This window comes from Microplitis mediator, chromosome 8 (assembly GCF_029852145.1).
Source record: "Microplitis mediator isolate UGA2020A chromosome 8, iyMicMedi2.1, whole genome shotgun sequence".
Taxonomy (NCBI): Eukaryota; Metazoa; Arthropoda; class Insecta; order Hymenoptera; family Braconidae; genus Microplitis; species Microplitis mediator.
In genome coordinates, this window is record NC_079976.1 from 23853748 (window position 1) to 23881737 (window position 27990).

Consider the following 27990-nt stretch of genomic DNA (forward strand, 5'->3'; position numbering starts at 1 on the left):
TAATGTAATCAGTATTGTCAATGCCAGAGAGCTAGACGGATTTCTACTGAACAGTTTCTGTAGTTTGGTTTCAAATTCAAAAATGGATACCGTTTATTCATAATTATAGTGTTGATTTTATTGATAGTTAGGATTAAATTCAATTTGAAAAAATTCATGAAAAGTTTTTTCAAAATTACACCACAATGAGAAAAAGTAAAGAAAATTTGAAAAGAAATCCTATTGAGACTGCGAATCCCATTAGTCGATTATTTTTTTGGTTCGTTTCATTTTTTTCCCAAAATTTGTTTATTGCATGTTCAGTAGACTGGACCAAAAAAATCGACTATTTTTTTTTTTTAACGATACTGTGGAAATATTAATTGGGATGACAAAAAAAAATTATTGTGAAAATTTGAGTCCTTAATTTTGATATTAAGAGGTGTATCATCGCAATTTTTTATTTTTTTTTAATGAGCGGGTTTTTGTCTCATAACTCTCAAACCATCGAGATAAACGAAATCGACTCAGATACATTTTTTGAAGAAAATTTAATGCTCTACAAAAAAGATCTGATTAAAATTTTTCGTCAGATGAACCGTTTCCTTATAATCATGCTTTGAACATTGGTATGATTTTAAAATTTGATTGTTCAACTTTGGAATTTTGTAATTCATGTAAAAATAAGTTTCTGGGAAAAGACAATAAATATTCTTGAAGGAAATTGAATGCTCTACAAAAAAAGTCTCTTAACAATTTTCGCTAAATTCACTCCTTCAAAAGTTATTCAAGATTATTGAAGTCGTTTTACATAACTTCAACCTTGAATAACTTTTGAAGGAGTGAATTTAGCGAAAATTGTTAAGAGACTTTTTTTGTAGAATATTCAATTTCCTTCAAGAATATTCATACCCTAACGGACCCAAATTACGGTAAATTACGGTAAACCCACCGTAAATTACGGTAATTCACCGTAAAATACCGATTTACCGTAAATTACGGCGGATTTACCGTAATTTACGGTGAATTTACCGTAATTTACGGTGAATTTACCGTAAAATACGGAAATACGGTAATCCACCGTAAATTACGGTAATTCGGTAATCCACCCGAATTTTTTTACGGTAGATTTATCATATTCGACGGTAAATTTACGGTACACCCGCCGTAATTTACGGTAATCCACCGTAAAGGACCAATTTACCGTAAATTACGGTGGATTTACCGCAATTTACGGTGGGTTTACCGTAATTTGCGGTAAATCTACTCGAATTTTACGGTATTCTACGGTAGATTTACGGTATTCTACGGTAGATTTACGGTAAAAATACCGTAAATTTACGGTAACTCAGATCTGCTAGGGTTGTCTTTTCCCAGAAACTTATTTTTACATGAATTACAAAATTCCAAAGTTGAACAATCAAATTTTAAAATCATACCAATGTTCAAAGCATGATTATAAGGAAACGGTTCATCTGACAAAAAATTTCAATCAGATCTTTTTTGTAGAGCATTAAATTTCCTTAAAAAAATGTATCCAAGTCGATTTCGTTTATCTCGATGGTTTGAGAGTTATGAGACAAAAACCCGCTCATTAAAAAAAAAACAAAAAATTGCGATGATACACCTCTTAATATCAAAATTAAGGGCTCAAATTTTCACAATAATTTTTTTTTGTCATCCCAAATAATATTTCCACAGTATCTTTAAAAAAAAAAAAAAATAGTCGATTTTTTTGGCCCAGTCTAATGTTCAGTTAAATGTGAATTGTTAAAGTTGATATCATTATTTTGATTTATAGGTGGTCAGTTAAATTATTCAGAAAAGGCAACCGAGATGGACTTAACATGGATGATCTTTATGCCCCGTTAGTTTGCGATGAGTCTGAGGGTGTGACAAACGAGCTGGAAAAGTATGAATTTATTTTTGAAATTATTTTTAAGAGTTGAAAGAAAAATAATAATAAAATATTTTATCAGGGCATGGAATGATGAATTAGAAAAATGTTGGAGCAAAGAAAAACACCAGATTTATGACGGGAGTGAAATGAAATTATCAAAGCCAAGTTTCATTAATGCGATTTATCGAACGTTTTGGCTGAAAAATTTATACGTTGGATTGCTATTACTTTTTCAGACAGTAGTTTTACGTAGCGTACAGCCTATTTTTCAGGCACGTGTAATCAGTTTTTTCGATTCACAAGATAAAGATTTTACGACACAAAATGAGGCTTTGAGTTATGCAAGTGCTCTTATTACTACGACACTTGGAATTACGTTTGTTATGCACCACATGAATGTTGAGAGTCAACGAATTGGAATGAGAATTAGAGTCGCGTGTTGTTCACTTATTTACAGAAAAGTAAGTTGATATTTTTTATATAGACTGGTGACAGAATAGTTCTAATGCCTGAAAAAATATGCAATACACGAAAAGAAATTAATGACAATATTTACAATATATTATGGAAATAGTTCCCACATCGTATGACAATGGGGGCTTTTTATGTATTGATTATAGGAATGGCGCCCATACAAATTATGGTAACCATTCTTATCTGGTGACACGACCGATGATCCGAGGACAATTGATCCGCGACAATTTATCCTTGCGACGATTGATCCGTCGATAAATGCGTGTAACATGAAAAATTACGCCCTTTTTTCACTAATTTTGTGTGCGTGTAACATATAAAATATACTCACATACAAATTAGTGAAAAAAGGGCGTAATTTTTCATGTTACACGCATTTTATCGACGGATCAATCGTCGCAAGGATCAATTGTCGTGGATCAATTGTCCTCGGATCATTTGTTACGTAACCTTCTTATCTATACCCTGGCGGTTTAGAATCACGGTGGAAACATGGTGGGTTTGTTCCATTTCACCACTGTGATTACGCGGTGTATCCGGTGTGATTCCACGGTGGCTTTACCACCGTGTATACACGGTGTCTCCACTGTGATTACGCGGTGGATACTAGGGTGGGCCGAAAATCTGCTTTTTTTAAATTTTCATTATTAATACCAAAAATATATTTCATTGTACAAAAAAAAAATTTTTCGGAAAACAAAAAAAATTTTAGGACGATATCTTAGGCTTGCCAAATCCTGCTAAAGTTAGAAGTTGTTTAAAATTTTTTTTCCAACACTTTGATCGGAAATTTAATTCTCTACAAAAGAGGACCTATAATAAAAATATGTTTAGTTGATAGTTACTGAGATAATTGCAATTTTGCTCTAAAAAATGAAATTTTTCAAGATGTTATTACTTTTTCAGGGTAAAAAATAAATTTTATCATTAAAATTTCATAGGAAATTCAATTCTCTACAAAACAGACTTAATAAAAATTTATTCAAAGTTGATAGTTACAAAGATAATAGCGATTCTTGGTGAAACCACCAAATAACGAGAAATTGACTATCTAAACATAAAACTGTCAGTTTCTGAATAACTATAAATTTTAAGTTTTTACCACAAGGCTAATTTTGTAAGAAATTTGATTTTCCATGAAATTTATCTGATAAAATTCATATTTTACCTTAAAAAAGTGATAATATTTTGAAAAATTATATTTTTTAGAACAAAATTGCAATTATCTCAGTAACTATCAACTAAACATATTTTTATTATAGGATCTTTTTTGTGAGAATTAAATTTCCGATCAAAATGTGTTAGAAAAAAAATTTTAAACAACTTCTAACTTTAGCGGGATTTGGCGAGCCTGAGATATCGTCCTAAAATTTTTTTTGTATTCCGAAAAATTTTATTTTTGTACAAAGAAAAATATTTTTGGTATTAATAATGAAAATTAAAAAAAAGCGGATTTTCGGCCCACCCTAGTGGATACACCGTGGAATCACGGTGGATACACCGTGGAATCACAGTGGATACACTGTGTATACACGGTGGTAAAATGGAACAAACCTACCGTGTAACCACGGTGGATCCACGGTGTTTACACTTCCACGGTGTTTTCACCGTGATTCAAATCTGCGAGGGTATGGGTTTAATTCCTATACGATAACGGAATAGTTCCTATAAAATTCGGGTAATAATTACTATGTCATTATAGTAATCATTTTTATACTACTATGGTAACCATTACCATGATACCATTATCATACTGTCATAGTAATCATTACCATCACATTTGGGAATTCCTCATACTATGGTAATCATTACAATAATATCGTGGTAATGATTAGCATACTATCATAGTAACCATTACTATAATACCATGGTAATGGTTATCGCAATGTACGGGAATCATTATATTGATGTATGGTAACGTATTATCACAGTAATATACTCTCTTAAAATGAACCAGTGAAATTTCACTGATTTTCCAGTGAAATCCACTGATTCAACCAGTGAATCGAGCGGTCACTGGTTCAACCAGTGAAATTCACTGATTCAACCAGTGAACTAAGATGATCGCTTGGCTCACTGGTTGAACCAGTGAAATTCACTGGTTAAACCAGTGATACGCCGGTGTACTACATAAATATAAACACAATAGGTTAGATTAATTTTATTTTATTATAAACGTTTATTCAAAAACAAAGTGAAGTCAAACAAAAAGAGTCTTAATAACAATTATATTTAATTAAAAATTATTCTGTAATAAAATAAATAATATTTATTAGGATTTATAAATATTTAATTTGTTTCCATTTTCAATGGGATTTTTATATTGTTTAGTTTTAAAATTATGTCATTCATTTTTGAGGTTAGCTCCAAGCTATTGAAATTACTCCAAAGTTATTTATTTTTAAACTCTGTAAAAATTGTGGCATATAATTATTATTGTTATATAAAAGTTAGTTAAAATATTACATGAAGATAATCAATAAATATTACTTATTTATTGACATAATAAAACACTTAAATATACTCATGTACAGAATGCTGCTGTACCCGCGCGCTTACATATTTTTAGTTCACTGGTTGAAACCAGTGAGCGGGACGTTCACTGATTCAACCAGTGAAATTCACTGGTTCAACCAGTGAACTTTTAGTCACTGGTTAAACCAGTGAACTTCACTGGTTGAAACAGTGGAATTTCACTGGTTCATTTTAAGAGAGTAGGAATCATAACCAAAATATTATAGGAATATTTCACCTATATTATGGGAGTGGTTATCAAGGTTTGTAAATGGAACCGTTCCAATTACCAGCTATTAATAGTTAAGAATTGACTTTGAAAAAATATGTCCTTGGTTATTTATAGATAATGAAGAATGAAAAGTCATATATGTATAATCAAGCATAAATTATTATGCAATGAATAGAATATAAATAATTGATTGTCTTTTTCTCTTTTCTAATGAAATAGAGTCTACGTTTGAGTAAGTCAGCACTTGATAGCACTGCTGGTGGTCAAATAATCAATCTTCTCAGTAATGATGTCAACCGTTTTGACCTCTTACCTATGTTTTTTAATTTTTTATGGATTATGCCAATACAAGTAAGTTTTTCAAATCATGATATCATAAATAAACTGTGAAAGGATCAAATTCTAATGTATTGAGTGGCAAGGGATAAATCAATTCAAATGCAGGTACAGATAAAGTTGTCTGCCAAAGCCGAAAGCAAGGGCAGTTCTTTCGTACTTGCAAGTATTTAATGCCGTAAGATGGACGGTGGAGTCAAATTTGAGATTTGTGATTTCCGACCTCAAAAAGCGAGAAATAATCGTGGAAATAGACAAGGAAAATCCATGATTATCCTCTTCTATCCTCATTCATTCTCAGTAAATGGTTCAAGTTTTGTACTTGAAAGTAATAAATTTCTTATTCATTGTTTCAAATATTAATTTTTTTGTTTGCATGAATTTATGTTTCATCCTGGGTCACTCATTATATTTTTCATAACATCTATTTGACACTTTGAGGGCACGTTCAGAAATTTACTCTGGAAGAGAAAGATGCAACTTCGCGTTCTCAAATATTATCTGGTTAAATCAGAAGAACCATTCGACTCTACCATAATGCGTTCATAAATTCTTGAAATCGGGTATTCTTTCGTTCCTCTGGTTTTGATTAAACCACATGACTTTCCGCTTACTAATCACTTGGATAAATATTTATCAATCACCAGAGTGTTTTTCTAAACAAAGGGGGAAATGCCCAGAAGCGTTAAACGGTTAATCTTTAATAGGTTGAAATCAAAGCTGCTTTCATCCCGCTAATTTATTGGATATGTGATTTGAACATACGTCATAATTTATCACGGGATTAGCTTGTAATTGATTTGTTTCGACTGGCTAAATAAACATTGAAAGTTAAAGTTTCAGAGCAGATGTAAAGAAATGAATTAATACGACGAGACCGAGGTCTGCCTCCTTTTTACAGTAGACCGTTTCCTCTCGAGTGGGCCATTTCCTGCCGTGATCTGTCTTAAAAAATCATGGCGCCCAAAAAAACTCGTAGATAAGATATCGCTAAGTGATGGATGAGGGCAAGTGAGGTAGGACTCGTGGTGGCTGGTGGTGAGGCACCTACATGCATTGCATGAGGATCTCTGATCTAATCATTGATCCAAGGGTAAGCTAATGTGAGCTTATGCCTATATTTCGCTTTTATAATATTATGGTAGAGGATGGGGATGTTCCCGGGTCAAAAAATTAGATCTGTTTTAAAATAAATGATAAATTCAAATATTTTTCCTTTAATTCAAGTTTATAAATCGTATTTATTTTATATAAGAATTTAATCTGTTTTTGCCCGTACTATTCCTTATCCAAGCTAATATCAGACTTATTTTCGTATGATATTTAGTCTGTTTTAAATCACGTTTAGACTAAAAACAGACTTTTTTATTATAATTATTGGTCTGTGTTCAATTGTTTTTAAGGACAAAAACAGACTTTATTTTCTATAATATTTAGTCTGTGTTCAATTGTTTTTAAGTACAAATACAGGACTTTTTCTAAATTCAAATAATAATAATAATAATAATAATAATCTAGATTTATTAATTTATTTTAATTTTCTTGGTATTTGAAACATGCTAATGTGCTTATGTAATAAGATGTCACAGAGAGAAAATGTTGGCTCGAAACCTACCAATTTTTACAATGCTGTCGACTAAACTTGAAACACGGAGTAAAGCATCCAAAAAATTATCGTGCTCTTACAAAAAATGATTATACTGTATCACATTACTTATTACGCGCGAGAAACTTATCGATGAGCTTCAATATCAATTACTTCCATACATTATAATAATTTTGATGCAGCATAATAATTTTTTATAAGAGTATAGTAATTTTTTGGATACTTTACTTTCTGTTTCAAGTTTGGTCGACAGCATAATAAAAATTGGTAGATTTCGAGCCAACATTTTTCTCCGTAGCACAAGAATTTTGATGTTTTCTTATGCCAAAATATTTTCAATTTTATCCAGAAAATCAGAGAAAATTCTTGACATTTTAAGAGTTGTTTTATCACTTTTATTCAATGATATAAATATTCAATGAAGACAACTAAAAATTAAGCTGTCAAATTTTCATTAACTGCCGACATTTTTAAACAAAAGATAGTAAATAAATAGTAAATAAAACATAATCAATTCTGCAACTTAATATTTTTTCATAAATATTGCCCATAAATAAAAATTTTATAAGTCCATGATTTAATCTAGTTTTGTCCTTGTAAATTTTCAGAACTAAAATTTTTTAAAGTTCACGAATTAATCTAATTTAGTCTGCTCGTAACGCGTTTGTTTTTTAAAGTAGCAGGTCGAAAACAGCTTAACATTTTCATACAAGATCAAAATCAGATCAAATAGTTCAATCAGACTATAATCAGGTCAAATTTTTCAGTCCGGGTAGATCAAAAACAGATTAAAATTTTTATCGAAGTTCAATAACAGACCAAGTAGTCCAAATACAGTCCAGTTAGACTAAAATCAGATCAAATTTTTCGACCCGGGTTATGCAACGCGAGTATGCCCAAAAGGGTGAGATATCGGCCTCTCGTCAAAAGGAGGTGGACTTCGGTCCCGTTACATTAATTAACTAGTAGACCGTTTTCGCGTCCTTTTGGGCATACACACGTTGCGAGGCCATCCCAACACCCGCCCCAGACAAAACTCTTAGCCGAAAAATATAATTGAGTGACGACTAAGGTAGACTTTAACTGGTATATTCACAACTCCTTATTGCGTTTAGTATCTAACCACAGCCACCACGAGTCCGTACCTCTCTTGGACAAAAGACTACTACTATCTCAGGAAATAAAAAGACTCTGGTCGAAGTGGACTTGGAAAGGCCTCTCGTGGTACCAGTTTCCCTGTGCTGGTGATCGGGTTGCGACAAGATAAGTGGAGGGACGCAACTTCTCCTCAATACCCTAAAAAGGGTTTCCTCCACTTGTTACCATTTAGTTTCAAACGAGCTATTATCCACTTGTTTAGTCCCTAATGAATTTTCTACTTTTCGAGCCTTTAGCTGCTCTGATTATTCAAGCCAAATCATAGTTACGGACAACTCGGGTGATGTAATGAAATAGAATACATATCACAAGAGGAGGAAGGACATCACAATCCGCGTGTTTGTTACCCTCGCCTTTAACTCGAGCAGGCAATGACACACAAGGGATTGAATCTCCTACTTACCTCTCTTGTTGAGTAATTCACTATTTCATGCAACCTACGGTGAATTACAGCATCTCACAGTAGTTCACAACTCAGAAGTAGCCCTCTAAGGGTCGATCCAACATTAACTTCTTTCTTGGGGATCAAATTCCTCCAAATCGATTCTAAATCACTCGTGGGCTCAAAAATGAGTTAAATTAATCTAATTCGCTGCGAAAAAACGTTTTTATGCGGCCCGAGGTGAGTTCCAGCATCTCACAACACAAAAGTGTCCCTCTGAGGGGTTGACCCAGCATCAACTTTTCGTTTTTGGGTTTGATGGTAAAAAACATTTTTATACGGCCCGATATGAGTTGCACTATCTGATAGCCACTCATAACATTATTATGGTCAAATATTTTGGTTAAGAATCACTGCAGATATTTGCTACAGATTTCCGTAAGTCTCTATAATGAATCTTAAGCAAGACTTGATAAGATCTTCAGAAAATATAGTTATGAAATCGATCTTGTTTGTCGTGTTCAAATCTTCCGTCAGAGACTTGCTGAAGAACTTCTGTCGAGTAGCTCATTTAGCATCATGCTAATCCAGATATGTTACATCCTAATTCTTTTTCTTTCTTTTGAAATCAAGATTATCATTGTTGGCTACATAATGTGGCAAAGTATCGGAATCTATACTCTAGTTGGTTTTGCAACGCTTCTATTACTCACAATTCCGATGCAAGGATATGCTTCAATACTCAGTGGAAAATTACGGGAATCAATCGCAGGACTTACTGACCGAAGAGTTCAACTAATGAGTGAATTAGTTGCTGGAATTCAAGTATAGTGGATTCATTCAAAACACTAAACATTCATCTTGGTATAGAAATTTTATAATGATAAAATATTTGTATTCTATAGGTAATCAAGATGTACGCTTGGGAAAAACCATTCAATAAAATAGTTTCTCAAACAAGATTTGCTGAGATTAAAAAAATCCATAGTTCGTCAAACGTTCGTGGATTATATACCGCGTTGATGGTTTTCACTGAAAGGACGGCGCTTTTTGTAACACTCGTTACTTTTGTATTGATGGGAAATCCCATGAAAGCAGAAATTACGTTTCAACTATCAAGTTATTTCAATATATTGCAGATGGTCGTCGCTATTTTTTTCCCACAAGCATTGATATTATTTAGTGAAGCTGTTATTTCAACAAAAAGAATTGAAGTATTGATTCATTAATATTCCGACTATACACGGAAAGAAAATTAAGGGAAGTTTTCCTATGCATTATGGGAATGGTTCCCATAATGGTATGGGAAAGTACCTATACTACTATAGGAATGGATCCCATATATTATGGGAACCATCCCCATAATAGTATGAGAATAGTTCCCATACCATTATGGGAACCATCCCCATAATATTATAGGAACCATTCCTATATCATTATGGGAACCGTTCCCATAATGGTATGGGAATCATTCCCATACTATTATTGGAATGGTTCCCATATTGGTATAGGAACTATTCTTATAATATTATGGAAACTATTCCCATAATGTTATGGGAACCATCCCTATAATATTATAAAATTTTTTTTTTGCACAATAGTGTAGAAATTTCCCAAAATTTAATTTTCTTGAATGTTTTGTGCTGACAAAAAGTTCTTATTAAAAATTTTAATGTTTTTTTGCCAAATACGATTTTTTTTTTCAATGTTTGAATTTTTGTTTTTATGTTTAATAATATTTCTGTGTATTGTAAAAGTAATTACCACATTTCTTTAAATTAATTATTTCATGATAATATGGGAACCATTCCCATAATATTATAGGAATGGTTCCTATAATAGTATGGGAACTATTCCCATAATATTATGGGGATGATTCCCATAATGGTATACGAACCATTCCAATTGCATTATGGGAATCATTCCCATAATATTATGGGAATAGTTCCCATACTATTATAGGAACCATTACCATAATATTATGGGAATGGTTCCTATAATTTATGGGAATGGTTCCTATAAATTATAGGAACCATTCCAATAAATTATAGGAATGATTCCCATAATATTATAGAAAGTATTCCTATAAATTATAGGAACCATTCCTATAATTATAGGAACCATTCCTATAGTGTTATGGGTATCATTCCCATAATAATAGGAACTATTCCTATAATTATAGGAACCATTTCTATAATTATAGGAACCATTCCTATAGTGTTATGGGTATCATTCCCATAATTATAGGAACTATTCCTATAATTATGGGAAACATTCCTATAATTATAGGAACCATTCCTATAGTGTTATGGGTATCATTCCCATAATAATAGGAACTATTCCTATAATTATAGGAACCATTTCTATAATTATAGGAACCATTCCTATAGTGTTATGGGTATCATTCCCATAATAATAGGAACTATTCCTATAATTATAGGAACCATTCCTATAATTATAGGAACCATTCCTATAGTGTTATGGGTATCATTCCCATAATAATAGGAACTATTCCTATAATTATAGGAACCATTTCTATAATTATAGGAACCATTCCTATAGTGTTATGGGTATCATTCCCATAATAATAGGAACTATTCCTATAATTATAGGAACCATTCCTATAGTATTATGGGTATCATTCCCATAATTATAGGAACTATTCCTATAATTATAGGAACCATTCCTATAATTATAGGAACCATTCCTATAGTGTTATGGGTATCATTCCCATAATTATAGGAACTATTCCTATAATTATGGGAAACATTCCTATAATTATAGGAACCGCTCCCATAATTTATGGTCGTTATTTCTATGATGGTATAGGAAAAAATTTCACAAAATTATGGGAACCGCTGCCATAATTTTCTTTCCGTGTATAATTAAATATTAACATTTTTTTACGATTATAATTTATGAATTTTTCTGTAGGAATTTTTGTTACTCGAGGAAATAACTAAAACTCAGCAAGATTTAGCGAAAATAATTAAATCAACAGACAAAATTAGTCCGACTAAATCATCGTCAGTAAAAATACTGAATGCGGTGAGAATAGAACTGGATAAAGTTTCAGCTAATTGGCTCGTTGGACAGTTGCCTCCAACATTATGTGAAGTATCATTGAATATCGAAGCTGGAGAGCTATGCACTCTAGTCGGCCCTGTTGGATCTGGCAAATCTTCGCTGCTACATTTGTTATTGCAAGAGTTACCTATTGGCGCTGGAACAGTTGGGCTTTATCAGTACAAAAATAAAAATTCAATTGGCTTTGAATCCAAGCGTGGATTTATACAAGACAATCCTCAAATGACGATATCATACGCAAGTCAAGATCCGTGGCTCTTTTCAGGAACTGTTAGAGAAAACATTCTCTTTGGACTTGATTACAATCATACGCGATATCAAGAGGTAAACATATCTACTGTTTTTTTTTTACTTCCACATCCATATTTTTCTGCTTCACAGAATTTAAAATTGGAAAATGTTACCGTAAGATGGACAGTGTGACTCAATAATTATAGATTCAATTGAACGAAATACGGCATAGGCCCGGAAAACTCAACTGGTAGAGCACTCGGCGTGTAATCGACATGGTCTGTCTTCGACTTACCCGGGTCGAAAAATTTGATCTGATTTTAGTCTAACTGGACTGTTTTTGGACTACTTGGTCTGTTATTGAACTTCGATAAAAATTTTAATCTGTTTTTGATCTACCCGGTCTGAAAAATTTGACCTGATTTTAGTCTGATTGGACTATTTGATCTGATTTTGATCTTTTATGAAAATTTTAAGCTGTTTTCGACCTGCTACTTTAAAAGACAAACGCGTCTGAGCAGACTAAATTAGATTAATTCGTGAACTTTAAAAAATTTTAGTTCTGAAAATTTACAAGGACAAACCTAGATTAAATCATGGACTTATAAAATTTTTATTTATAGGCAATATTTATGAAAAAATATTAAGTTGCAGAATTGATTATGTTTTATTTACTATTTATTTACTATCTTTTGTTTAAAAATGTCGGCAGTTAATGAAAATTTGACAGCTTAATTTTTTAGTTGTCTTCATTGAATATTTATATCATTGAATAAAAGTGATAAAACAACTCTTAAAATGTCAAGAATTTTCTCTTATTTACTGGATAAAATTGAAAATATTTTGGCATAAGAAAACATCAAAATTCTTGTGCTACGGAGAAAAATGTTGGCTCGAAATCTACCAATTTTTATTATGCTGTCGACCAAACTTGAAACAGAAAGTAAAGTATCCAAAAAATTACTATACTCTTATAAAAAACTATTATGCTGCATCAAAATTATTATAATGAATGGAAGTAATTGATATTGAAGCTCATCGATAAGTTTCTCGCGCGTAATAAGTAATGTGATACAGTATAATCATTTTTTGTAAGAGCACGATAATTTTTTGGATGCTTTACTCCCTGTTTCAAGTTTAGTCGACAGCATTGTAAAAATTGGTAGGTTTCGAGCCAACATTTTCTCTCCGTGACATCTTATTATGGAAGCGCATTAGCATGTTTTGAATACCAAGAAAATGAAAATAAATTAATAAATCTAGATTATTATTATTATTATTTATATTTATAAAAAGTCCTGTATTTGTCCTTAAAAACAATTGAACACAGACCAATAATTATAATAATAAAGTCTGTTTTTAGTCTAAACGCGATTTAAAACAGACTAAATATCATACGAAAATAAGTCTGATATTAGCCTGGATAAGGAATAGTACGGGCAAAAACAGATTAAATTCTTATATAAAATAAATACGATTTATAAACTTGAATTAAAGGAAAAATATTTGAATTTATCATTTATTTTAAAACAGATCTAATTTTTTGACCCGGGTACAGTTCGGACTATCCATAGTTTTCTCAATTTATCTATTAATTGTTCTTGAGAAAGTTTCTTCCTTATCCTTTCCAACCCTCTGCTGTTCTAATTCTCCTGTTTTAAAACGAGAATGTCGAAACGCTTCGGATATACATTTCCGTACGTGTGTACGTGAACGCATACTTTCCAGCCTTACGGCATTATTTAATGTAATTTAAAATGCTGCCGTAAGATGGATGGTGTGGCTCAATTGATATAGGTAAATGAAACGGAATTCGGTGTATGCTTGAATTTCTAAACTGGCAGAGCACTCGGTGCGTTACGGAAGTGGTCGAGGTTTGATTCCTACTTCGGACTATCTGATTATTTGTCTCAAATTGACTATAAACTCTACATCGGAAAAGTTCTTTTCTTATCGTTGCCTTCCAAATTCCCTTCTAATCCAAATTTCCTTGAAAAAAAAGTGTGGAATGGTTTACGTACACGGAAAAAAAATTCTACCGAAATTTACGATGTTTACATCGTAATCTCGGACTAGACTTTTATTAATGTCAATTTTTAAATGTTTTATTTCAAAATTTATTATGTGGGTTATATTTTTTACTATTTAACATCGTAATTTTAACAAAGACTTTTAGGATTAAAAATTACCGCAAAAATTAGAATTTAACATCGTAAAAAAAAATAAATAAAAATTACACTTTAAAAACTATATTTATTCGTACATTTAATATTTCTATTTACTTTTTAACAAAATAAATATTACAGTGCTGCCTCTGTTATAATACGATGGAAGCTATAAAAAGTACGATGTTACATTGTACTTTTTAAATAGTAACTGGGTCCTCCGCAAGTCGTTTATGTGGATCTTAAAAACAACATATAGTGTAGGCCCTTCAGTGGCCGAGTGGTCCAAGGCGTCGGACACTTCGCACTCGAAAGGACTCGGGTTCGAATCCAACTGCCGAACGATTATTATTTTAATCTTTTATTTAAAATTTCTCTTCAAATTTTACGATGTTACATCGTAATTTATATTAAAGAGCTTAAGACTTCGTATTGTTTGTCTGAAGTATTATTTCTTAAATGAAATTTCCAACCCTACATCGTAAAAATTACGATGTGAAAAGTCTAGTCCACCAATACAATAATTAATAGGACGAATTACGATGTTAGCATTGCAAAGTTAATTAGAATTTTTTTTCCGTGTATGATTTCCCATATGATGTTCTGCATGTACACATACTTTCCTGCTTCACAGCATTCAATATTCACACGAGATCACTAAATTGGTCAATAATAATTACAGGTAACAAGAGTATGCTCACTTTTAAAAGATTTTAAACAACTACCTAATGGCGACTTAACTACTGTTGGAGAACGTGGAGCATCACTTTCAGGAGGCCAGAGAGCTAGAGTTAATTTAGCGAGAGCAATTTATAAACAAGCCGATTTGTATCTTCTGGACGATCCCCTAAGTGCGGTTGATGCACGTGTTGGGCGCCATCTTTTTAAGAAATGCATTCTCGAATACCTTCGAGGAAAAACACGAATTCTCGTTACTCATCAGCTTAATTATCTAAAACAAGCCGATACTATTGCTATGATTGAACGTGTAAGAATTTCATTTATTAATTATAAATACAAACATAACATCCCTCGCGGTTTTGCGAATGCCGTAAAAATGCCGTAAATTTTCGGCATTTATACACATGCCGTAAATTTACCGTAATAATTTGGTAATAATATGGTTATATTGGCCAGTTTTTTTCCTGTACTTATACTGTAGAGTTACCAGATTATTATAGTAAAATAACTATAAAAATGCCGAACTTTTACCGAAAAAATGCTATATAAATACCGCAATAATGCGATAATTTTATAATAATAAAATCGTATTTTTTGGTAATTATACCGCAGATATCTTGCGATTTTGCCAGATTTATCCTGATATAATGAAAAATTGTAAAAAATTTGGTTTTATTTTATATTTGCTTCTGCGGTTAAAATCATCGAAAATGTGCAAAGTGTAAAATTTTATATTTTATTCTATTAGTTCACACATTTCTTATTGAAACAAAAGAATGTAAGTGAAAATAAGAATCCGAGAAAATTGAGGTTTTCAATTTTCTTAAGTTTGTTTGTATAGATATAAATACAATTAGTATCAACTTTCGAATAAGCGATTTGGCATAATGGTTAACAGATCAGGCTTTAAATCATCAGGACTCGGGATCGAGCCCACGAGTTGGCGGGTTTTTTTTTTTTTTTTTTTCATGACAGTTATTGTACATATAACTTTATAATGTTATATATAATTATATATAATTAAATAAAATTTTATATAATTATATATAATTTTTGTTCCGGGTAGAACGGTTTAATGCTGCAAAAATGCCGAAAATATGCTGTATAATTACGGTTTTAATGCTGTTAAAATACCGTTTTTTTTTCTGTTTTATTACCGTAAATATTCTGAATTTTTTTCGTAAATTTTTGGTAGTAATGCGGCAAAAAAACTGGCCGAAATAACTTGAATAATACCATATTTATACAGTATTTATACCGAATAATTCCGGTATTATTTCGGTATTCCCAAAACCGCGAGGGATAAATTTAAATCAATAATAAGTATTGACATTTAACCAGGGGTTTATCAAACATCAAGGCAGCTATGATACTTTAACAAAAACGAGTCCGGAATTCAATAATTTGTTGAATGCTATGAAAAAAAATGATAATGAGTCTCCTGAAGATGCGACCGTCATTGACACTTGCGATTTTACTGATGACAAAAATAGTTTTCTGAGATTTGATAAGTCCAGAACTTCACGAGTGTCAGTTAGATCCCACGATAGTTATCAATTCGTAAGTAACATTCAAATTATGTTCAAGTATTCAAATACAGTCGACACTTATTATTAGTAATATCATAATGATAGATACCTTATCAAGAATTCACCATAGCGGAAGCAAATTCTAATGCAGAAGATGAGTCAGAGTCAATGGAATCTGGACGAATGTCAAACAAAGTTTATTATCGATACTTTCGCGAAGGGGGAAATATTTGCACACTTATACTACTGATAATTATTTGTATCATATCTCAAATAGCTACGAGTGGTGCTGATTACTGGCTTAGCTATTGGACAAACTTAGAAACCATTAGGACATCCTGTGAAAACTCTCAAGGGAACTGTTCAGTTTCTGAAAATGAATACAAATCTATGGTTAACAACACGTTTTTTCAATCACTTTCAATTCTTGATGCCGATGGTTTTCTACCTGCAGTAGATGCAGCTTATATTTATACAACGTGTATCGTTGGTTGTATTGTATTAACCATCTCACGAAGTTATTTCTTTATGCACATTTGTATGAAGGCTGGACGAAAACTTCATAATCATATGTTTTCAAATGTTCTACAAGCAAAGATGATCTTTTTCAATACAAATCCCTCGGGTAATGTTTAAATAATAAACAATTGATCAATTTTTTGTCATGTTTGTCCAGAAAATTTAGTTTTGGAAAAATGGATAGCGTCGCAAAGAAACTGATTTTCGAAGACCCTACTTCACCGTCTCTATTTTGCGGCCTAGCCCAGAAAGAGGCTGTAGAGAAAAGAATCACATTCTAGGTTACCGACCGAAGATTTTGACTAATTTTACAATTTAATTACTATTGAGTACCCTGATAGCCTAGTTGGCGAGAAACTGGCGTCAAACTAACAGCCGCAACTAGACGCGAAGTTGGCCGCAAAAGTTGGTAGGGAAAGGGGGGGGGGGTAAAATGGGCCGCTGGGGGCAAAACGGGCCCCTTAAAATTTTGGATGCCTCGAAATATTAGGGGACAAAATGGGCCCCCCAAAGTTTTTGACATGAAAAGTGTTTGTAGCGGGGAAGGGGCAAAATGGGACATTGAGGCAAAATGGGCCACTGAGGTAAAATGGTCCCCTAAAAATTTTTAACATGAAAATTGTTGGGGGGAGGGGGTAAAATGGGCTGTCTAGACTTTGAAAACCTACGAATATTTTTTAACCAAACGGGTTCCTAAAATTTTTTTAACAGATATGATTGAAGAATTATGATAAGGGGCAAACTAGGGCACGAGTTCAACAGCATTACAAACTATAATTTTTTTCAAAAACAATTTATTCTATATAATCGAAAATAATTAAAATATAAGCAATCAAGTAATGAAATTAAGTTATTTTTAGCTCCAAATTTTCACTATCAACTCTTTTTTATACTAAACACACAGCAAAAAGTTTCAAATCACAAAACAAGCGACAAACATACATTGAGTTTTGTTGGGGCCCCGTTTTCCCAACTTTTCAGGATTTTTTAATTTTCATAGACACAGCAAATTAACACCAAAAACTCAGCAGAAGGAAAAAAAAGTGAAATAAGCTGAAAAACTCGCATTATGAAAATTTTTTGAGGGGGGCCCATTTTGCCCCACATTTTTTAATTTTTTATTTTTAATGAACAGAACAAATTAACGGCAAATCTCGGCGAGGGAGTAAAAAAAAGTAATACAAGTAAAAAAAACTGAGGATTTGAAAATTTTTTTCTTAAGGAGCCCATTTTGCCCCCCTTCCCCTACTTCCAAAGTTGATCGACACTTTCTGAGAAATTTGGTGGCAAAAGTTGGCAATCCATAAGTTGTCGGAACGTTGCCTTCAATTTTTTCAGAAACCTGTTTTCCAATCGCGGCTCTTCCCTGGCGTCAATCTTCTCAGAAAGTTGGCGGTAACTTGTAGCCAAAAGTTTTTGACGAACAGCTCGTGCTATCAGGGTAGTAGCGCTAATTTTCTCTCCGCCTGCAGTTTATTGCGTAGAAGACCAAATGTTATGAGAATAAAAACTTTGCCATTTCGCTAATAACTAACACACGTTGCATTCCAGTGATCAGTATATGCCTTTTATTACAATATTTCAACCATTTATTGAATCATTAATTAATATTTTTCTGTAAAAGATAGAAAGTAATCAATTATTATTGAACCCTTAAGTAATCGCTTACGCATGTATAAATTACAAGTAAATATACAATTTTTAAGGCTAAAAATTTCTAAAATTGAATTTTCTGAACAATAATGACAAACAATATTGTACGTCATACGGTCGCTCAATGGCGATTCAGAGAATCTCGATTTTACGATATTCGCCTAATGTTTGTGATGCCCTGGGAAAAAATGATCAGACCTGATCAGACATGAAAAATGACCATGCCTGACCAGGCCTGATCAGGCATGTTCAGGTCTGATCAGGTATGTTCATGTCTGTTCATGCCCATCCGGGTAAAAAAATTATATATAAAAAATGGCCCTATATAATTATATATAATTATGTATAACTATATTCAATTATACATGTATATAATTATTGCTATAAAAATAAAAAAAATAAAAAATTCGGGCGTGTGCAGGATTTGAACCGTGGACCTTGCGCTCGAAAGTGTAACTCGCTACCCACTGACCTAAGAGATTTAGTTGAAAAGTAAGTTTCGTATGAACTTCAAGTAATAAAAATCTTATACGTGATAGATTCTTGTTCAACAAAATTTTAGATCTATGAGCAGACATGAACAGCCATGAACAGACATGAACATATATGACCAGGCATGAACAGGCATGGACAGGTATGATCAGGCCTGAGCGTATTTAACGCTTCAGGCATGAACAGGCATGAACAGGCATGGACAGGTATGATCAGGCCTGATCATGTCTAATTTCAGGCCTAATCATACATGAACAGGCATGATCAGGTCTAATTTCAGGCCTGATCATACATGAACAGGCATGGTCAGGTCTGATCTTTTTTTCCCGGGGCTACTTTACAAAACACGAGTGTAATAACCATCTGATTCGAAGCCTCGGACGTCAAATTTGCACTCGTTTTCATGAATTCGCGCCATAAACCTTGAGCTCATATTGCAACATCGAGATTGTCAGTAAATCGCCATTTTGCGACCATATGACATAAATATCAACTATCAGTTATAATGATCAATTATTGAATAGAAAACTGAATTTTATTTTAGGACGAATTTTGAATAGATTTTCGAAAGATGTTGGTGCCATGGACGAATTGTTACCACGGGCTATGCTCGAAGCTCTTCAAATATTTCTTGTTATGGCGGGAATATTAATAATTATTATAAGCGTCAATCCTTGGATGATTATCCCGATCGTAATTATGGGAATATTATTTTATTTCATACGTATTTATTATTTGAATACAGCTCAAGACATAAAACGTCTAGAAGGTATCGGTATGTATCAACTATCCGATAAACACGCAGCCATTATCTAATAATAGATCAAATGCTAAATTTATTGAGAAAAATTTTTTTCTATTGCAGCAAAAAGTCCAGTTTTTTCCCACGTCAGCACCACATTAAACGGTTTAACAACGATTAGAAGCCGTGGTAAAGACGTACAGTTGATGTTATGCAAAGAATTTGATCAATATCAAGATATTCATACAGGTGCATGGTATCTGACAATAGCTACGGGATCAGCATTCGGACTTATTCTTGATTTGATTTCTTGTGTCTTCGTCATGTGTGTTTGCTTTTCTTTAATTCTCATGGATCCTGGTAAATATCTTTTATAGTCTTTGTTATATTGCGTTACAGATGACATGAGGGTGTGCAAAATTTTTCTTTCGCTAATTCATGTATTTTTCATCAAAAAGTAGAACAATGCAAAAGTACGTTTTTTTATTATTATTGTGATCCTGGCTCAAACCATGGCCTCGATAGGATACTTTTTGGCAAAAGCCAGTGAGTCCCGATATTCTATAGATTTTCTATGTAAGCTCTATAGATTTTCTTCGACGGTAATCCTCGCTAAGACCGCGGCTTCGATCGAATTTCGTTCAGCATAAGCCAGTGAGCACATAATACGGATGTTTTTTGTTCTTTATAATGGCATTTGGTAAATAAAATTCACAAATCTCTAGAACGAACGTAATTTATTTCGTAATCAATAGCGGGTAGATACGGGCAGATGGAGGCAGATGACAATGTCTATGTATTTATTAGAGAGCAACCCGCAACTTTGCTCCTGCTTGGAATAACTTCCAACCATATGAACATCTTTTGTTCCTTAAGGGGAGGGTAGCGTTAATTCGAACAAAAAAAGGCATCTTTTTGAGAATTTTTTGTAACGACACCGTTAAAATCGCTTTATTCGAACTAGTGATAAATTACAGTATGGTGTTCGAAGAATATTTTGTGAAATTTTCACGAAGAAATATTGAAAAATACGGCAATGGCAGCAATTACTCGGACGTGCCTCAGAAAAAAGTAGGATCGCGGTGACCATCATAACTTAGTGCTGGATCATCTGAAATCAAGGGTTCAAAGTTTTTTCATTAGATAATAGTTCTCCCCAGGTAACGCTAGAAGGGTTTTTTAAAATTTGAATTTTTCACTTCTTTGGAACACTTAAGGGAAAAAACACGATTTTTTAGTGCAAAAATTGACTTATTTTGTTATTAAAAAATACGAATTATTCATAAAATTTAAAAAAGCTCTCCAGCATTACCTCGTTAATTATGTACAGAAATGGTGTTCAAAACTTCGAAAGGATCGGTGCAGTAGTTTTTAAGTTATGATGGTCACCGGACTTTGAAAACGTGAGTTGTGGGAAAATCGCTTTAAAGTTTTGAACACTAAAAATTCTGGTATCAATCTATAAGTGAATTTTATCGGCTTGCATCACACTGAATCATCAATACCAGGTCTATAAAGGATGTTGCTATCATCCGTGATGTCTAATGCACCTTTTTGCTCTGGTCCGCTTCTTGCCATTTAACAAGCGGTCGAGTCGGGTCGGTATAAAAATCCGACAGGTATAAAAATACTAATAACTTCGTCAGTTTTGCTCCAATCAACTTGAAATTTTGACACAATATTCTTGAGATATTATACATTCAATTAAAATAATAAAAAAACAACCGAAAAAAGATCTTAATACGCTACCCCCCCTAAGATGTCGTCTAATCAGAAAAACTCAAAAAAGTTGGGAAAAATTTTTTTTTTTGATCGATGACCCATATGAGGGAAAAAATCAAATATATCCTCTAATTGAATAAAATTTGAATTCAAAAAATCGCGCGAAGAAAATTTCAATCGACTAGGATAGCTAAAACTTTTTTACGGACTAATGTATTTTTAACGGTATCTATTACAAATGAACGCCTATGAAGCATAAGCGTTGTGATATGTGACCAATTTAACTTAGTGACTAAAAGTACTATGAAGTAAATAACTCTTTTTTATTCCTTAGAAAATACGTTTGGTGGATCTGTTGGTTTAGCTATATCACAGTCATTGATTTTAACTGGTATGCTTCAGTATGGTGTCAAACAAGCTACTGAAGTACAGTCACAAATGACATCAGTTGAAAGAATTATTCAGTACACTGATTTACCGAAAGAAGGTCCGATAGAGTCATTGTATCCGCCGCCAGCAACGTGGCCATCGAGTGGACGAATTGATTGGGAAAATGTTTCTATGAGTTACAGAAATGATGACCCGCCAGTTCTAAAGGTATAACAACATACTTATCCTTGACCCATTACCTGCACCTCGATATCATAAAAATCTGATTTGTTATTAATATAAGATAATTGGTGTTATCTTTTGTTGATTAGAATATTGAGCTATCGGTAAAATCGGGTTGGAAAGTTGGAGTCGTCGGTAGAACTGGAGCAGGAAAATCTTCATTGATATCAGCGCTGTTTCGTTTAGCAGACGATGGTCTGAAAGGAAAAATAATAATTGATGGTTTAGATACAAAGAGTATTGGTCTTCAAGACTTACGAGCCAGTATATCAATAATTCCTCAAGAACCTGTTCTCTTCTCTGAAACTTTGAGATACAATCTTGATCCGTTTGGCAAATATACTGATAACGCAATGTTGGATGCTTTAAGAGAAGTAGAATTGAACGATTTAACACTCGATCAATGGGTTACTGAAAGCGGTTCAAATTTTAGTGTTGGTCAGCGTCAATTGATATGCCTTGCGCGAGCATTGTTGAGAAATAATAAGATTCTTGTTCTCGACGAGGCTACAGCTAATATCGATTCTCAGTAAGTATCATTTGAATGTTTTATTAGAATATAATATGCATAGTCCTTATGAAAAAATTCATGGATTGTGTGGAAATCCATAGGAATCCATATAGGGTTCCCATGAGAATCTCGAAAAATGCAATGTGAGGATCCAGATGGGATTCGAGCTGGACTCCCACATTGATTTTTTTGATAGGACTATGAAATTATCAAATAACAAGCGAGGTTGATGAACACATGTAATAGTTTCCATCACAAGTTGCTGATCAATGCACAGATCACAAGAATCTTTTGATAGATGTCACATGGACTTGTCCAATATGACGTACACAAGACAATCTTGTAGTAGTCTTGCACTATTTTTATGAAAATATCTTCCGAAAGACTCCTAGGTGTCTACGTCTTTGTATATCTATCAATCTGTCACAAGATATTAATGCGAGATTCTAAAACAAGATTGTTGCAGGACTTGCACATGATATTGTACAAATAACATTGAAGATGTCTTGCTCGAGATGTGTAAGTAAAGTTACTTACGCATTTTTTGAGCGAGGTTTGCACCCGAAATAACTTGCAGACACTAACACAATCTTGCTCAAGTAGTGTGACATTACACTCTTTAAACATCTCACTTATATCTCTGTCACTTTACCCCAGGACCCTGTATCGTATGCCAACGGAGGGGATAACGTGACAGAGACAAAAGTAAGATAGATAGTGTAATATGACACTTCTTGCCCCGGGTCGAAAAATTTGACCTGATTTTAGTCTGATTGGACTATTTGATCTGATTTTGATCTTTTATGAAAATTTTAAGCTGTTTTCGACCTGCTACTTTAAAAAACAAACGCGTTACGAGCAGACTAAATTAGATTAATTCGTGAACTTTAAAAAATTTTAGTTCTGAAAATTTACAAGGACAAAACTAGATTGAATCATGGACTTATAAAATTTTTATTTATGGGCAATATTTATGAAAAAATATTAAGTTGCAGAATTGATTATGTTTTATTTACTATTTATTTACTATCTTTTGTTTAAAAATGTCGGCAGTTAATGAAAATTTGACAGCTTAATTTTTTAGTTGTCTTCATTGAATATTTATATCATTGAATAAAAGTGATAAAACAACTCTTAAAATGTCAAGAATTTTCTCTTATTAACTGGATAAAATTGAAAATATTTTGGCATAAGAAAACATCAAAATTCTTGTGCTACGGAGAAAAATGTTGGCTCGAAATCTACCAATTTTTATTATGCTGTCGACCAAACTTGAAACAGAAAGTAAAGTATCCAAAAAATTACTATGCTCTTATAAAAAATTATTATGCTGCATCAAAATTATTATAATGTTTGGAAGTAATTGATATTGAAGCTCATCGATAAGTTTCTCGCGCGTAATAAGTAATGTGATACAGTATAATCATTTTTTGTAAGAGCACGATAATTTTTTGGATGCTTTACTCCCTGTTTCAAGTTTAGTCGACAGCATTGTAAAAATTGGTAGGTTTCGAGCCAACATTTTCTCTCTGTGACATCTTATTATGGAAGCGCATTAGCATGTTTTAAATACCAAGAAAATTAAAATAAATTAATAAATCTAGATTATTATTATTATTATGATTATTTATATTTATAAAAAGTCCTGTATTTGTCCTTAAAAACAATTGAACACAGAGCAATAATTATAATAAAAAAGTCTGTTTTTAGTCTAAACGCGATTTAAAACAGACTGAATATCATACGAAAATAAGTCTGATATTAGCCTGGATGAGGAATAGTACGGACAAAAACAGATCAAATTCTTATATAAAATAAATACGATTTATAAACTTGAATTAAAGGAAAAATATTTGAATTTATCATTTATTTTAAAACAGATCTAATTTTTTGACCCGGGTGCGCAGATCTGGCGCAAGATATGCGTTAGTATATGCAACTCATTTCCGGTGCAAGATTAGATCGAGTCACTGTACCAATGTACCTTGGGCAAGATATCTTCAATATTCTTTCACAATTCTTGAAGCCCAACATAATACAAAGTTTTTTTTCAAGTCTTGTACAAGACTGGAAATTTAAGACTGTGTACCAGGGTTTACAGCAAGATCCATAGTTATATAAAGACGTAGACAACTAGCGTACTGGCAACCAGGCTTGGGTGAAATTGCCATAAAATTATTATATGGGTAACATTATTTATAATGATTATAGGACTGACGCTTTAATCCAACGAGCAATTCGGACAAAGTTTGCAGATTGTACAGTTATAACAATAGCACATCGGTTGAACACGATCATTGACAGTGACACAGTTTTAGTCATGGAAAATGGATATGCTGCGGTATTTATCATTCACGTGTTTGTATTTTCATATGAAATCAAAAGCTAATCTGATATATGTTTAGGAGTTCGGAAGTCCATATGAGTTACTCTTTGAAAAACCTACCAGCTTATTTGCTGAAATGATTGATCAAACTGGGAATATAATGGCTGAGAAACTTTATGAAGAAGTTATAAAATGTCGTAATCAACAAACGAATTCTTCTATTCCGACTGATGATATCAATCAACAGAAATTTTATGACGACAGCAGTACAATATTATATAGTGCTAAGCTTTAGTTTTTAAAAAGACATTTCGGCGTTAGATTTACTTAGATATCATTATTAACATGTAAGCAATAAATTTATTTTCTATTTATAAGTTAGTTTTCAATAATCATGCGTTGGAACGAGACTGTAAATCATCTTATGTTTATCGATATGATACCCTGGCGTATCCAATATTTCAGTGGAATTACGGTAAATTACCGTATATTACGGTACTAGAACAATATACTGTAATATTATTATTATTATTTATTATATATTGGGCCATGGACTTGAAACTCCTTGCGGCCACTCAAAAATAAATATTTACAATACATAGGATACAATAAAATGTTATACATTAAATTTAAATATATTGGGACACGTACCACTATCAGAAAAGTTCTGGTTCACATCCGTCAGGACTATTTAAAATATTTTAAGTCGACGAATCGTAATTTTACAGGAGAGTTACCGTAAGCTACAGTAAAATCTACCATAATATTAAGCCCTGGTGGATCTGAATTACGGTAAATTGCGGTAATTTATCGTAAGTTACGGTATTCAGAAGAAGTACGGTACTTTTACCGTAAAATTTCGGCAAGCCTACGGTATTTTACTTAAAGTGAAATATTGCATTCCCTAGCAGATCCGAATTACGATAAATACAGTGATTTACCGTAATTTACGGTAATTCTGCTAGGCGCCGTAAAATTACGGCAAATTACGGCAATTTACCGTAATCTGCCATAGACTACCGTAATTTACCGTAGATTACCGTAACCTGCCGTAGTTTACGGTAAATTACCGTAATTTACGGTAATTCTGCTAGGCACCGTAAATTACGGTAAATCACTGTATTTACCGTAATTCGGATCCGCTAGGGTTGTAAAACTAAAAATAATACAGCGCTTACCGTAAAAAGACCGCAATTTGCGGTACATTTCCGCATTTTACTGCAATTCGCCGTAAAATACCGTGCTGTATATTATCGTAAATTTGCTGTAAAAACACCTTGTTTTCCTGTTATTGACGTAATTTACCGTTATTCAGATTTGCCAGGGAAGCCACCAGGAGTAGGTGCATCGTAACTTTACGGTAAGTCTATTTTTAAATACGGTGAAACTATTGATTACCCTAGCGGATCCGAATTACGGTAAATACATTGATTTACCGTAATTTGCCGTAATTTACGGTGCCTAGCAGAATGACCGTAAATTACGGTAATCTACGGCAAATTGCCGTAATTTACGGTAATTCTGCTAGGCGCCGTTAAATTGCGGCAATTTACCGTAATTTGCCGGAGGTTGCCGTAATTTACCGCAAATTACCGTAAATTACGTAATTCTGCTAGGCGCCGTAAATTACGGTAAGTTACGGCAATTTACCGTAATTTGCCGTAGATTACCCTAACTTACCGTAGATTACTGTCATTTACGGTAAATTACCGTAATTTACGGTAATTCTGCTAGGCACCGTAAATTACGGTAAATCACTGTATTTACCGTAATCCGGATCCGCTAGGGAATGACGGAATTTACGGACCAATAAGATGTTTACGGTAGCTTTATTGTAAACGCTTAAAGTAACTTTACCTGATTTTTACAGTAAATTTACTGTTGAATTATGGTATATTGCCATTGCGGCCAAGATCAGTTTACCGCAGCATTACAGAATATTACCGTAACACTACTGTAATTTTACAGTAGATCTGCCGTAAGTTATGGTAGTCCTACCGGAATAGTACCGTAATATTAGACCTGCCAGGGTACACGAAAAATTTTTTGAAAAATCCATCATAAGGATAAACGCAATAGCTAAACTTTGAAAAAAAAACTACCTAAAAATATGTGTCATAAATAAAATAATAACTGACCTTGATATACCATTATAATAAAACGTTATCATCAATGTTATTAAAAAGCTATTAGTCTCAAATGATATCATAAATAGGGTATGTGAGAAATAGTATCAGTTTTTTTAGTTGTTTTTATATCAGTCGTTCAATAACATAGTGAAAGTCAAAATTATTTTAAAAATCACGATGTGAATTGTGTTTTGTTGTTTTTGTGTGCAGATTTTTAATTTACGTGTATTCAATTAAATTTTTAGTTATAGCAGTAACTTTGTAGTGATTCTTCTAAAAAATTATACGAGTGTTCTAAATTTGTAATGTAAAATGACCAATTTACCTGTTATCGAATGATAAATTCTGAATAAAAACTATAATGAACTATTTTAGTTTATATTGTGAAATCGATGACGTTTGAAAGTATTAAATGTTATAAAATGTTGAACAGTAAAGTTAAAAAACTTGATAAATACTTTAATTTAAAAAATTACAAGTTTATCAATCAGAGTATTAAGATATGACATAAAAATATAAAGTACACATAATAAAAAAAAAACTATTATTATTAATAAATTGACTGAAATTGTGTTATTTGACAATAAAATAAAACTTATTGTTATAATTTCTAATACAATGTTTAAAAACGCAATAAAAACGCCTAAAAAGAATCCCGCGAATTTCATCAGCCGATTATTTTTCTGGTTTGTTTAATTTTTTTATTAACTCTTGGTGGTGTATTATTACACTTTGTATCAATACTAAATTAAATTAATATCAATGGATTTATTTTGTTTATGTGATTATTGCCCGAAGAATACGCAGTTAAGTAGTAGAGTCAGTTGATAAAATCTTATGTTAAATTACAATTCTTTCCCTCGCGGTTTTGGAAATACCGAAATAATACCGGAATTATACGGTATAAATACTGCATAAATATGGTATTATTCAAGTTATTTTGGCCAGTTTTTTTGCCGCATTACTACCAAAAATTTACGAAAAAAATTCAGAATATTTACGGTAATAAA

General features: G+C 32.6%; 1 protein-coding gene across 1 annotated transcript; it reads left to right on the top strand.

The window, feature by feature from the left end:
* LOC130673192 (ATP-binding cassette sub-family C member 4-like) lies at window positions 1-27775 on the top strand. Its single transcript, XM_057478133.1, has 16 exons — window positions 1-259; window positions 1781-1891; window positions 1959-2340; window positions 5319-5450; window positions 9215-9406; window positions 9487-9795; window positions 11516-11992; window positions 14747-15052; window positions 16087-16305; window positions 16380-16899; window positions 19483-19713; window positions 19804-20040; window positions 21737-21999; window positions 22104-22543; window positions 24737-24866; window positions 24931-27775. Exons 1-16 carry the CDS (start codon window positions 186-188, stop codon window positions 25144-25146), a joined length of 4239 nt encoding a protein of 1412 aa, XP_057334116.1. The 5' UTR covers window positions 1-185; the 3' UTR covers window positions 25147-27775.
* The last annotated feature ends 215 nt before the right edge of the window (window positions 27776-27990 follow it).

What these genes read in the sequence shown, in the direction of transcription:
- LOC130673192 (XM_057478133.1), top strand. Translation starts at nt 186, where the DNA reads ATGAGAAAAAGTAAAGAAAATTTGAAAAGAAATCCTATTGAGACTGCG. An exon ending in CTATTGCTATGATTGAACGT is followed by an intron (nt 15,053 to 16,086) that starts GTAAGAATTTCA and finishes ACATTTAACCAG; the next exon opens with GGGTTTATCAAACATCAAGG. An exon ending in TTTCAATACAAATCCCTCGG is followed by an intron (nt 16,900 to 19,482) that starts GTAATGTTTAAA and finishes ATTTTATTTTAG; the next exon opens with GACGAATTTTGAATAGATTT.